The 14,386-nt window shown below is 38.5% G+C and overlaps 1 protein-coding gene across 3 annotated transcripts in view; it reads right to left on the reverse strand.

Annotated features, from left to right (window-relative positions):
- LOC145996207 (uncharacterized) overlaps positions 1–14,386 on the reverse strand; it is a 258,493-nt gene that overhangs the window by 81,963 nt on the left and 162,144 nt on the right. For all 3 annotated transcript variants that reach the window (XM_083132625.1, XM_083132626.1, XM_083132624.1), the window contains exons 2-3: positions 12,272–12,565; positions 856–1,029 (exon numbers count right to left, since the gene is read on the reverse strand). In XM_083132625.1, coding sequence (XP_082988751.1) covers positions 856–1,029; positions 12,272–12,565 — 468 coding nt within the window. The remainder of the gene's footprint in view (positions 1–855; positions 1,030–12,271; positions 12,566–14,386) is intronic.

Below are 14,386 nucleotides of genomic sequence, written 5' to 3' on the forward strand. Positions count from 1 at the left end.
TCAATTTCCGAACTTACGTTCACAAAGAAATCAGCGCACACCTTGGGTAGGTGGCCCTCCCAGGCCCGTAGCCAGGTAGGGGCCAGGGGGGGCTCAGCCCCCCTTTACATTAGGTAAACTATTTTGCATAATTTGTTTGCAGTGAAGAGTGAAAATGTAGGCAACTCACAACTTTAAGAATAAATCCACAGAATATGAACAGTATCTATTACATTCGCTCATTTTGTTTACGAGCAGAAGTAGATGCAAGTATTTAGAATATTCTCTAGACTTCAGAAAGTTCTTTCATAGGGGAGCTTCTTTATCTGTACCTTCACTGTCCCTGTTGCTTCCTCCCGTTTAGATAGAAATCTGTGACTTTGATGTCATCATGCAAGTTCCCTCAGCCTCTGCGTCAAAGGTCAACAACAGCTCCCAAGTTTTGGGAAGGAAGGGGAGTTTAATTGCTTCGGCCGGGGGTGGAATATACTGTGGGCACCGTGATTAAATATTGTGCGTTTTTGTGTGTGACATACATCTCTGTATCATCTAAAATAGTATGTGGTGTGTAAGGGATAATTTCAGTATCAGTCAATTAACACTTCAAGAGATGTTTTAAAAGATGTAGGAAAATTTAGTATTTGTGTAGTATATGATATATATAAATGAATGAGGGCCCCCCCACACATAATTTACCTTCATTTAATATTTTTTTTAAAAAATTGACTATTTTACAAAGCTCCCCCCCGTGAGCCTCCCCTGGAGATCAATTCTAGCTACGGGCATGGGCCCTCCGAAAATGTGACGTCACAGATTTGAGGGTTGCGCAACAAGATGGACACGGGTAGAGGTAAAGAAGTGAATGGGTGCACTTACCTTTCGAGTAGCTGTTGGTACGGGCCGTTTCTGTAGATGCGGTCTCTCGGTCGACCACGTAGCCCGTACGCTTCCTCCACGTGGTACGTTCGCCGCAGATACGCTTCCCCCTCTCGCTCACGGCGGTCGTAAAAATGACTAGAACGGTCATAACCTGTATGGTCATCGGGTGGCCTGCAACACACACAAAAGGCATTATGTCAGGAGGCATACACGTAACCCAAGTGGTGTGATATCTCTTGTAGACTTTCACCTGCGTATCTTATCTTCCGCTGAGCACACGACTGGTACAATCATCTTCAGGTGACTTACAAATTGTAGAAAAACATTCAACGCACAATCTTCACACACTCCTACAGGCAGTGGCGGATCCACAAGTTTCAGTCAGGTGCCAAGGACGTACTTAGGGAAAGGGCAGGATCAATCATCTAGGGGCGCTGATGGGGTGCGGAATGAAATTTAGGGGGCGCGCTGTTGAAATAATGTAAAAATGAAACATGCATGTATGCTTTAGCCACATCAAATACCAATGAACTTTTGACTTTTATGAAATTGCCAGTGAAACTGAAATTCGCTAGAGACTTTTTTTCATTTCGCTTGCTTGTAATGGGCTTTCTGTAGTACACAATAATATATAGTTGTCATTCTTGAGTACCTAACATTCTACGCTCAGTACGACGACACAGTGTTTTCGATTGAATTAACAAAACACTTTTGGTTAAGCTTCATGGTATCTAAACGAAAAACATAGTAACATTTACTAAATTTGATAATTTTGAACCAATTCATTGGTAACTTTTGAACCAATTCTTTGGTAACCATAAGCAAAGAAGCAAATGTGCATGATATTAAAGAGGATTTAGTGAATAATCGTGCCATTTGTTTATAGTCTGTTTGGTTTTTATAAACTGAAAATAGATTATGAAAAAGAGGTGCTGAAGGGTGTGCGGAAGAAAATGAAGGGGTGCGCGAGCACTAATGATGATATGCATAAAATATTAATTAGAAACTTTACCCTTATTTAACTATTTCTAGCATCCTTTTTGTTATTCAATAAATATTCAGTTCTTTATCTATTTGACATTAATATCCTTGCTTTGTTTTCATCAAATTTTGGTGATGTTGAATAGAGGCAAACTAGAATGAATACGCGCTGTTATATCTCTATTCTTATACCGTATTTTTACCTATTGACGCAATAATAACAATACAATATTGAATAATTTAATACATTAATAATATTAATTATTTTAATTAAATTATTATTATATCTGAGACATTGGTTTGGACCCCCTCCGAAATATATTTTCTAGATACGTGCCTGTCGGGTGCCTCGTCTCACCGACAATCAATTCTAACCGGCATTTTCACAAAACGACAGGACAGGGTGGTTTAAAAGTCCCTTAACACTCCCTATGGAATGTAAAGGAGTTGGGCTGGGTACAAATGGTCATGATAGAAACAGGTTAGGCCAAGGAGGAACCAAATTGGTGTGTTCCAAGCGAACGTCCGCCATATTGAATTCAACTCAAATTTTTAAATGGGATGATGTGATATATCAAATCAGGTTAGAATTTCACGAGAAATACAATGGTGGAAGTAACAGTTGGGCTGAAAAGTTCGTAGGCTAACATAGTAAAAAATATTTTTTTGACAAAATTCGATTTTATTTTTCAATATAGTTGCCTTCGAGGGTGATACAACGATTATAGCGGTCATACAATTTTTCGATGCCATTTTTATAGTACGATTTCTCTTTAACCTCAAAATAGGCCTCAGTTTCGGCGATTACCTCTTCATCAGTGCTAAATTTCTTTCCAGCGAGCATTCTTTTAAGGTCTGCAAACAGGAAAAAAGTCACTGGGGGCCAGATCTGGAGAATATGGTGGATGGGGAAGCAATTCGTAGTCTAATTCATATAATTTTGCCATCGTTTTCATTGATTTGTGACACGGTGCATTGTCTTGATGAAACAGCACTTTTTTTTTCTTCAAATGGGGCCGTTTTTTCGTGATTTCATCCTTTAAACGCTCCAACAACGCTATGTAATAATCGCTGTTGATGGTCTGGCCCTTTTTGAGGTAATCGATGAATATAATACCATGCGCATCCCAGAATACTGATGCCATAACCTTGCCAGCCGACTGTTGCGTCTTTCCACGCTTTGGATTCGGTTCATCACGTGCTGACTGTCGATTGGACTCTGGAGTGTAGTTATGGAGCCATGTTTCATCCATTCTAATATATCGACGGAAAAATTCGTGTTTATTACGGATGAATATCGCTAAACATTGCTCCGAATCATCAAAACGTTGTTGCTTTTGATCGATTGTGAGCACGCGCGGCACCCATTTTGCACACAGCTTTCGCATGTTCAAATATTCATGCACAATATGTCCAACACGTTCCTTTGATATTTTTAAAGTCTCAGCTATCTCGATCAACTTCACTTTACGATCATTTAAAATTATTTTGTGGACTTTTTTGATGTTTTCGTCGGTAACAGCCTCTTTGGGGCATCCACTGCGTGCATAGTCTTCGATGCTCATTTCGCCTAGTTTAAATTTAGCAAACCACTTCTCAACGGTTGATTTTCCTGGTGCAGAGTCCGAATAATGTTTATCAAGCCAAGCCTTGGCTTCAACAGTATTTTTTTCGCCAAAAAGCAATGCTTTATTAACACACGAAATTCTTTTTTATCCATTTTTTCACAATAACAAAAGCTGCTTCACTCACAATGCTATATCTCACGAACTAATTATCCGGCAGCTGTGAAATTTATACACGTATCTTTTGAAGGTTAGTACTAAGTAAAAATCACATGGATTTAATTCTAGTAACGCCATCTATGAGTCAGCCTACGAACTTTTCAGTCCAACTGTTATATTCGACGTATCTTTAACCAGTAAAAAGTTATGACCGTAACAATGTCTCATTTTTCAGGTGTGTGAAAACAGTGCCAGAATGCTCCTAACGCGTGAGGAACGCATCGAGATCATACTGCTGTCTAGGGAGAGAAGTTCGCCTGCCATTGCAAATGATTTTAATCAACGACACCCCCATGGTTTCCCCTATGCCTAACCTGTTTATATCACGACCATTTGTACTCAGCCTAACTCCTTTCCATTTTATAGAGGATGTTAAGGGATTTTTGAATCACCCTGCAGTATAAAGAGGAACTGACTTCCATGTTCTAGAGATTGGGTCTATTGTTTTGCAAAATGGGAGCCTAGAACTGTAATAGATGGTTATTCTTATTATTGTATGTCGTTAGCACAATTCCTCCCATCACTACGGTAAACTGAACATGTATGAGGGGTAAAGTAAATAAAGGAAAAAAAAACAAAAACCTATCGGGTTCGACCCCATTCTGAGGCATATTGCACAGTGGTTCGGATCCAAATTTAAACTGTAGATCCAGTTTCAATTACCCTATCATGAGTGGAATAACAGCAATCTTTAACAATTAGTCTCAACGAGCCTGTTAAACTTGGTCTTCAAAAATATTTGCCATAATAATATATCCAAAAACCTGGCAGTTTGGAGGGGGCGATCACCCTTATCGCACTCCCCGTGGATTCGCGCCTGCATACGGAGAACAGATTCGAATAACTTTTAGTTCAAGACAATATCATTTCGTTACACCATGGTCGTTGGGAAGGGGGGGGGGGGGTGTCGAACAGGTCCGTTGACCACCTGGAAATTGGCATTGTTCAAGTAACAAAAAAATGTTAATAACAGAAAGAAAGTTCAGTTCGTACTCGAACAAAATAACCAGAAGTAAAAACTGCGTTAGCTCGAAATAATATGTTTTCGTATTCTACAATAAATTATAATGCCAAGCATAAATTGTTCCACAGTTTACAAAATTCCAAAAAAAAAATATGTGAGATGTCACACAACATAAACTTTATAAGTAAAGTTTCCCCTTAACTTTTAAAGCATTTCTTAAATGAGGCGTGTAAAATTTAATAACAAACTAGAATAACTATGAATTTCAGTACACGAACTGTATGAAACATAATGAGATAATGAAAAATCAGAATCACTCATCTGGTGGATGAACCAAAAACTCAATATGCTGACCAAGGCAGAAATTAATTTTATTATAAAACATAAACTAAACGTTAGGTTTCAACCTTCTAGCAAGGTCTTCTTCAGACTCTGTACCAAATACATTTTTCAGTCTGATGAAGACCTTGCTAGAAGGTTGAAACGTAACGTCTAGTTTATGTTTTATAATAAAATAAATTCTGCCTTGGTCAGCATATTGACTTTTTGGTTATCATGGATGAAGCATAAAAGTCTCCCCAAGGATATATTATAATTAATAATAAATTTGCAATAAAATGGCTTATTCTTATTACATTATAATAGTTGTTATTGTATAATAATAATAATCATAAGGCTGGGATTATTATTATTATTGCTATTATTTCTACTATTCAAGTTTTATAAATGGGCTGAACCTGCTATACAAAGTTCTTGTGACACCCATGACTATTACCAAAATTTTCTTTCCAGGGCAATGAGCCGTTGAATTGAATAGTAGAAATATAACATCATAAGCATGAAAGAACAATTACTATTATACATATAATACACTATTTTATTAACAAATTATTATTATATTTTTTTCACTTTAATACCAATTTTAATTTGTTGTTAACTTAGCACGCCACATTCAACAAGATCTTTGAAAGTTGGGGAGAAATTTTAGCCGTGATTTTTAAGCTGCGACTGCCAACTTGCATGTACTTGCGAATGGAGGAAGAGAAGCAGAAAGTGCATATGGAATTAAATGCATTTGGCTCCTCTCGTTGGAACTAGTGATACTACGAAGACTTTAACATTGTTTTGTTTCCCTGGCCTTATTCTTGATTTAAACAGTTATCCAATGATAAACCAATGGCACAACTACCGTACGGCGTCCTGCATAAGGTTATTGGGCACGGAGCATTTCCACACACAAGTTTCTACCGTTAGGATTGTGTGATAACATGTTTCGTTGTAGATGGAATTAGTTCTTTCTGGAGGTTTAGTTATATTAACATCAACGTTTTGTGTGCAATTGACTTGCGATTTTATGTTCATTTAATGGCTATGTTGTTCTGGTTTAAGCTTCAAGGATTTAATTTTAAACATCCACAGGAATAGGAACTTCCCAACTGTTTGTATCCTGTCACTCTTCCGCTATATCTACCATTGGTAGAAATTTCGGGTAGAATAGAATCGAGTTTCTGTGTAGAGTAGCAGAACCGAGTAAAATCGAAAAGTTGTAACAAGACGCAAATAAAAATAGTTGTAAATTCTACACCAAACCAACTCATAAATTTAGTCAAGATTTTGTTTTGTTTTGATGGTTTGTTTGGGTGACGTATTTTCTTCACACGTTTTTGCGACAGGGTATGCAAAATAATCTCAATATAATTAAAGTTTTATGCTGTTCTGGTGATACATTACAAGACTTGATTATGAAAAACTAAATATGCTGACCAAGGCAGTAATTTATTTTATTAAAAACATAAACTAACGTAACGTTTCAACCTTCTAGCAAGGTCTTCTTCAGACTCTGTATCAAGTACAAAAGTAACCAGATACAACAAGAAGGGTAATATATATACACAAACATTACTCCCTCCAGACTATTTAGAAAGTTGTTTGGAACTTTCTAGCAGATGACTTTCACTTTCCAACTTTACTTTCACCTAAAAGGCTAAACACAATTACTTCCATATAGAATGTGGTTGGACTTTTTAATCCCACGATCTTTTCCCTTCATTTTTCTTCCTTCTCCTCTCCTCTTTTTCTCTTGTCCTTTCCACTCTTTCCAACATCTTCTTCCATTCTTTGTTTAACTTCAGTCCCCCATTCCAGTTCATTGTGTCTTCTTCGCCTTTCTTCTCTATTTCCTTGGCTTCCTTCCATTTTCTCACTAGCATTCTCTTCTCCCTTCCTATTTGCTTAGCCTCATCCCACTCTATGTCATGTCCTGTTTCTCTCGTGTGTTTAAATATTGCATTTCTCTCTCTCTTAAGTCGTACATCATCCCTATGTTGTTTCAACCTGTCTTTCAGCCTTTTTTTCGTTTCTCCTATGTACACACTCTGACATTCTTTACATTTTACTTCGTAGATAATCCCTTCCTCTTCCTCTTCTCTGTTTTCCTTTTTCTTGTTAGCATTCCTCGCTATTCCTAAGATGCTTCTCCCTCCCTTCCTGTAAGTTTTAATTCCTGCTTTCCTAAGCACTTTGCATATCTTTTCTGTGGTCTTCCCCATACTCCTTATTCCAAACCTTCTCTCCTCTTTTTCTTTCTCTGCCAATTCTCCCCTGCCCGTTTTCTTACTTCTTCTGTTTATGTCCAGTCTATCCTGCTTCTCATAGCCATTCTTTTCCAGCTGTTTCCATAGGCTATTTATTTTGCCTTCTTTTTCACATTCTTTCATGCATATTTTCTTGATTCTGTCCTCCATAAGAAAGAATATGGAGGACAGAATCAAGAAAATATGCATGAAAGAATGTGAAAAAGAAGGCAAAATAAATAGCCTATGGAAACAGCTGGAAAAGAATGGCTATGAGAAGCAGGATAGACTGGACATAAACAGAAGAAGTAAGAAAACGGGCAGGGGAGAATTGGCAGAGAAAGAAAAAGAGGAGAGAAGGTTTGGAATAAGGAGTATGGGGAAGACCACAGAAAAGATATGCAAAGTGCTTAGGAAAGCAGGAATTAAAACTTACAGGAAGGGAGGGAGAAGCATCTTAGGAATAGCGAGGAATGCTAACAAGAAAAAGGAAAACAGAGAAGAGGAAGAGGAAGGGATTATCTACGAAGTAAAATGTAAAGAATGTCAGAGTGTGTACATAGGAGAAACGAAAAAAAGGCTGAAAGACAGGTTGAAACAACATAGGGATGATGTACGACTTAAGAGAGAGAGAAATGCAATATTTAAACACACGAGAGAAACAGGACATGACATAGAGTGGGATGAGGCTAAGCAAATAGGAAGGGAGAAGAGAATGCTAGTGAGAAAATGGAAGGAAGCCAAGGAAATAGAGAAGAAAGGCGAAGAAGACACAATGAACTGGAATGGGGGACTGAAGTTAAACAAAGAATGGAAGAAGATGTTGGAAAGAGTGGAAAGGACAAGAGAAAAAGAGGAGAGGAGAAGGAAGAAAAATGAAGGGAAAAGAGCGTGGGATTAAAAAGTCCAACCACATTCTATATGGAAGTAATTGTGTTTAGCCTTTTAGGTGAAAGTAAAGTTGGAAAGTGAAAGTCATCTGCTAGAAAGTTCCAAACAACTTTCTAAATAGTCTGGAGGGAGTAATGTTTGTGTATATATATTACCCTTCTTGTTGTATCTGGTTACTTTTGTACTTGATACAGAGTCTGAAGAAGACCTTGCTAGAAGGTTGAAACGTTACGTTAGTTTATGTTTTTAATAAAATAAATTACTGCCTTGGTCAGCATATTTAGTTTTTCATAATCATGGAAACAAGGCTTAATGGAGTTACAAGACTTGAGTGCAAGTGTGATATTTTGCGCGTATCCAACCATTTCTCTCTCTGTTATTTTATGAAAATAGCCTATTGCAAAGTAAAAGGTTCCTTCAATAACCGTTAGCATTGGCATCAAGCCCTACTTGAAATGTACAACCGAGGGTTCTAAGACAACAAAATAGCCTGAGATGTCCATGACCTCTCGATGACAAACGAAATTACTCTATCCCCCCGCCATCACATTGTGTGTTCAGAAAGACACATCCTAATCGAACTGGAATATTCGAATACCGATGAACTTGTAGAGAGGGGCGGTGATGGTTTCTGAAGATAAGGCCCCGCAAATCAATTTCATTGTGCACAAGAGTAACAAAAAAGTAGCAGTAAGACATGAATGATGGACAGTTCATATAATGTGCATTTCCACGTTGGCAAATGGAAATGGTGCGAATTGCAAACACCAAATCACATTTGAGACAAAATGCGCGAAGATATTAGCATTCACAGTTCTCTTAAGACATTTTAATGATTTCAACTGGGGAGCAACATTGCATTCACTGAATTACGAACAAAATTAAAATATCCATATCTTGTCAAAATTGAAAAAAATTAAAAACAATACCTTCAATATTTTCACACCTAAATATATACACAACACAGTACTATTATAGTATATGTGTGCTTGTTCAGGAAACACAAAGGATATTATTCGAACATAATTTAACAAAATATCAATTTAGGGTAATATTATATAAACTGACACGAGCGGCCATCGACAGCTTTTAGCAGTTTCGAGATTTACCGTCAGTAGTAACTGTTATGACGTCACGTATTTATTCTCTGCTGTACAAATTCTGCTAACAGCACTAAATCTAACCAACCTAACATATTCTAGAAGCGTACGCGAGTAGGTTAGGTAAATCAGGTTAGGTGCTGTTAGCACATCCTCTCCAAGTTGCTACAGCTGTCGCTAGCCGCTCGTTAAACTGGCAGCTTATCGGTAATATTTTATGAATTATACACAACTGCGAGCTGGAAAAACAAATAAAATAACAGCAGCAACAACTTGAGTACCTCTAGGTAATCCTAAACTGTCAGTACTTTGATCAGTAATTAACGGAACACACAAAATGAAAGCAAATTACCAACACCATTAAAATAAAAGCAACGTTATTAAATTCCACACCTACCTGCTGTTACAAGAAACTACGTGCTTACATAAAGTGAAAGAACATGCATGTTACCTGGCGAAAAAAAAAAACGTGCTGTTCCGTCCTCTATCTCCTAGGATGATAACTCAAAGCTCAAAGGTGCACACGGAGGGGTTAGGTTATCTGCGACACACAACTCTCCTTTCGTGTTGATTCCTGTATCTTGAACTTCCATTGTTCTATGATCCACGCGTACACACTACAACTCACTTCCACTTCAATTTTAGTTGGCACTGATGGTATTTCATCATATGTAATGAGCACAGCACAAACAACCATATTTCCTTGCACGCACACATTCACAGGGGGTATGCCACGGTATCCAAGGACGCGTTTCCAAACATGTTGCACACACACATCACCATTCTTCGCATTCTTCCGGGTTTCCTGGGCAACTGGGGGGATTTCCTGTTAGCTTCACCCGAGAACAGAGGCCTGGACCAGCATTACCATTTCTCATGCACATGCAACCCCATGCTACTATACTACTGACTTCCTATTTAAAAGCACATGCAGTGGTACAGTCAGCGCAAAAATAACAGTAGGCAAATTGTCCATCGCTTTTTCATTCGTGTTGTTTTAAAGAATGAGATTCTGTTGATCTGAAGCAGATGTAGTCCTCTGCTTATTGATGGTTTTATTTAAAATCACGTTCGCCACATTGCGCAAAACAGAATGAATTAAAATGGCGATGGACAATTCGCCTACTGTTACTTTTGCCGTTGGCTTTACAAGGCAGGAGAAGACTGCCGTTGTTGCTCGGGAATTCCGACATTCCTACAACGTATACCCTATCCTCAAAAAGAAGCTCGTGTGGTGTTCTACTTCTTACATTTTACCATCATGCTCGGCTCGTCAGCCAATTGTAAATTATATGAATGTTAGAGCGTGTTTTAATACTCCTATAAAACAGACAGTTTTCTCCTGGCTCAACAACGATGAAGCTAGATGGCATGCGCAACCCTTAAGGCTCGAATGGGTCCTTGGCCCGCGACACGGCAACTATTTTCCATTTTTCCTCTCCATTCGAGAAACCGCTATGATATTTCAAAATCTGAAAATTTACACGTGCTTAGAATTCCTTCTAGAGCAATCAGGTCAATCTGCGTGTGGTTTACCTTCACCGTTGCCCCAATAGTCTCGTGGGTACGTAAGTCTATTAATCTATTGATAATATCTAGACAACAGAGAAAGCAAACCACACGTAGATTTGCGACTGCTTTAGAAGGAATCTAGGCATTTTCCAGATTTTGAAATATCATAGCGGTCTTTCAAAAGGAGAGGAAAATTCGAAAATAGCTCTCCTGACGCTGGCCAAAGGTTCAGCCGAGCTTTAATATTTAGTAATACACGGTGCGTCTACTAAGTTTTATAACTGGCTTTATAAAAAGTACTTACGTAAAAGAAATGACACGTGTATTGTGTAGCCTTCGGCATACATCCCTTCCAACTGTATACACTGATTTGCACGTTTATATAACTTCTGGATGCCTCTATAGAAGTCGTCCCTTGCAATGGTGTTGAATGTACTCGTCACGGTTTTCTGGATGTAAAAGTCGAGTCAAAGAGACGTCCCTTCAAGTGGGATTTCACTTTTGAAACGAAGAGTAATCAGCATGTAGGGCGGTCAAGCACAGTCAAAATGTATTGGCGATTGTTCCCTTGTGCGACGAGGCGTTGTCGTGCAAAAATAAACCAATCATCAGATTCATAGCTATATGTACGGTAACTCGTCGAATTCGTTTCAGGTGCCTTTCCATTACTCATTTGTAGTTCATTGCATTCACAGTTTCACCATCCAGAAGGGCTCCTAAAAATAATTCGACGTGTTAGACCGGACATATAGCTATGAATCTGACGATTTGTTTCTTTTTGCACGACAACGCCTCGTCGCACAAGGGAACAATCGCCAATACATTTTGACTGTGCTTGACCGCCCTACATGCTGATTACTCTTCGTTTCAAAAGTGAAATCCCATTTGATGGGGTCTCTCTCTCTTTGACTTGACTTTTACATCAAGAAAGCCGTGACGAGTACATTCAACACCATTGCAAGGGACGACTTCTACAGAGGCATCCAGAAGTTGTAAGGCCGTACAAATCAGTGTGTACAGTTCGAAGGGATGTATGTCGAAGGCTACACAATAAAAGTGTCATTTCTTTTACGCAAGTACTTTTTATAACGCCAGTCAAAAATCAGACGAAATGTGTACAGCTGTTTGTCAGGCCAACACAAAAAGCAGGTTCCTCTGGAATCCCGAATTATCATTTAAAATTAATTTCCAGGTCAATGTAGTATGTTCGTTCTAATTTACTAACAAATGTTCGAGTTACTAATATCTTCATTGATTTTCCATATGATTCCCTTTCAATATTTTGCTCATGTACAGTCACCGCCAATAAAAATTGGACACGTAGATCCTGAAATGCTAGTTTCCCTGCAAGGCGGTATGTGTGTTGAACATTCAAAATTTTCTATTAAAATCAATTTATCGGCTTAGAGTTAGGCAACAAACACATAACGTGTTGCAGGAAAGCCAGTATTTCAGGATCTAGGTGTCCCATTTTTATTGCAGGTGATTGTACTTTTCAAGGTAGCCCTGTTTTTTTTTTTTTTAATGCTATTCCCCCAAAACTTTATAAACGAAGGTTTCATTTCTGTTGTTGCTGCCGTATAAAGGTAAAAAAAGTGAAAAACTTACCCGTGAGGGAAGCGGGGGGACCGTGGTGCATACAGGGGAGTGGCTCCCCCTCCTCCACTCCCCCTAAGTACGTCCTCCCTTTCGTGTATGTGGATGGCTGTGCTGGCGGTCGACGGCGTGGGAGGTTCGTAGTACTCGGTGGTCAGAGTCCGCTCGTCCAACTTGTGGTCCGCATTGTGCGCCTTCGACGCCGATTTGATGTCCATGAACGCCACGGTGGCACAAAGCCCAATCCCAGCGCCCTCCTCCTCCTTGTGACGTGGTAGTAACTTGACACTTTGCACTCGACCATAGCTGGAAAAGGAAACAGAAACCAACTATCATAAAAGTGCACGCTCTTCGATGAATTCTGGTTATGGTTCGCCTGTGTTGCTGATCGTGTGCTGGTTATCTTTGTCCATAATATCGATTATCCTGTGTTTTTCCAGTACGGTAGCCACAAAAAGAACGCCTACACACAAGTTCCCGTAAGTTTGATACGTTTCGCAACAGCATCCCCAAGTCAAACAAGGTTTTCTGGTCACGTTTTGCACAGTATGTGGATCTTCCTGGATATGCAAAAAAAAAAAAAAAACATTTGTGTATGGCTTGCTTTAGACGGAAGCATTTCCTTTAACATTTTTGCTAGCAAATGCTTCCAACAATCTTATAGAACAGTACTTTACACGGAAGCATGCATGTAACATTCCGGCTAGCTTTTGCGATTGTGATGTATAATATATACAGCACGAAATGCGTGAGTGAACGGCGTTTACAATTGAAACAACTAAAATATTCTTCCATACGTCTTCTGTATGTTTGTATTTAAGTATTACGCTATAAAGTATGTATTTAAGCAGTGCCATTGATTTGTACGTAATACCGTTTTATAGTAAACGTTATTCCTCTCGGTTGAATAGTTATCGGCTTCTAAAAATGTGAAGTGACGTTCTTTACATCTCACGTGGCCGCCATTACATCTCCACTCGTGACCTAGAGCTCGCTTTCTGATTGGTTATGCTACGGAAACAGGACAGATGGTATACTTGAGAAATGCCATGAAATATGCCATGGTATCTGAAATGCCATAAGATCTTTCACTTTACACGGTAGCATTTTGGTCATTGCATAAATGTAAAGAAAAATGCTTTCTTCTAAAGCGGGCCTTCTCTCTTCCCTGCTATGCATATGTATTTAAAGAGATAAAACACCTGGATGTATGAAAATATAGCTTACACATCTGCACATATTGTATGTAGCCACTAAATCCGCAAGCAACCAAGGAAAGCCATATTTTTCTCGCTCGACCTACACACAGAAAACAAAATGCACCAAATAGGATGTACCAGAAATGCATAGATTGATGCACTAAAGTGCTGTATTGAACCCTTGTCAAAAATCAGGTTTAGGGTTTGATGCATTTTTGCATAGCTGTCGTATGTAAAGGTAACGCCAAAGTGCTTGTATGTTTCTAGATAATGCATTTAAACATTTGGTCTGAGCTACAGACTTTATGCATGCTTTTTGTTTCAACTAATGCATTCCAGTACAGTACCGGAGACAAACATCAATCAATACGTAGAATGAAAATTACGTAATATGTGTACGATTGCGTGTATGTAACAGAAATTTTAAATCAGTCCAATTTCCTTGTTGCTTTACCGGTGAAATCATCTTTTAAAAAGCAGATGATCGCACTAAAAGCAATGCATCACCAAAAATGGGTACAGCTACATGCAAAGAGTTGCGAAAATATATTTAAAGTAACTTCAGACCATGTGACACTTAATTGCTAAACTGCCAATTAACAGGGTTCTCATTCATTTTGACAACACATATCTGCTGACTTTTTCAGGCACTTTGAAAATAAATTTCTGGATCACTCCGTAGAGCTTTAGAATGCCAACAACCAAATTTGAAGCGTTAAACTGAACTTATTAATCAAGTTTATTCGATTAATTTATTTGCATACAAAATGTGTCCTCTCAAAAAGTAAGTTCATGAAAAATGTGGAATTTACTCTTATCTCCAAATCCTGGCAGGTATAAAAACATTGCAATTTCTCGGACGTTCCCACGTTTTTGGATGTATTTTCAAAATTCTGACTTTTCCAGGTTTTCCGGGACAATGGGTACC

This window comes from Lepisma saccharinum, chromosome 12 (assembly GCF_977018435.1).
Source record: "Lepisma saccharinum chromosome 12, izLepSacc3.1, whole genome shotgun sequence".
NCBI lineage: Eukaryota > Metazoa > Arthropoda > Insecta > Zygentoma > Lepismatidae > Lepisma > Lepisma saccharinum.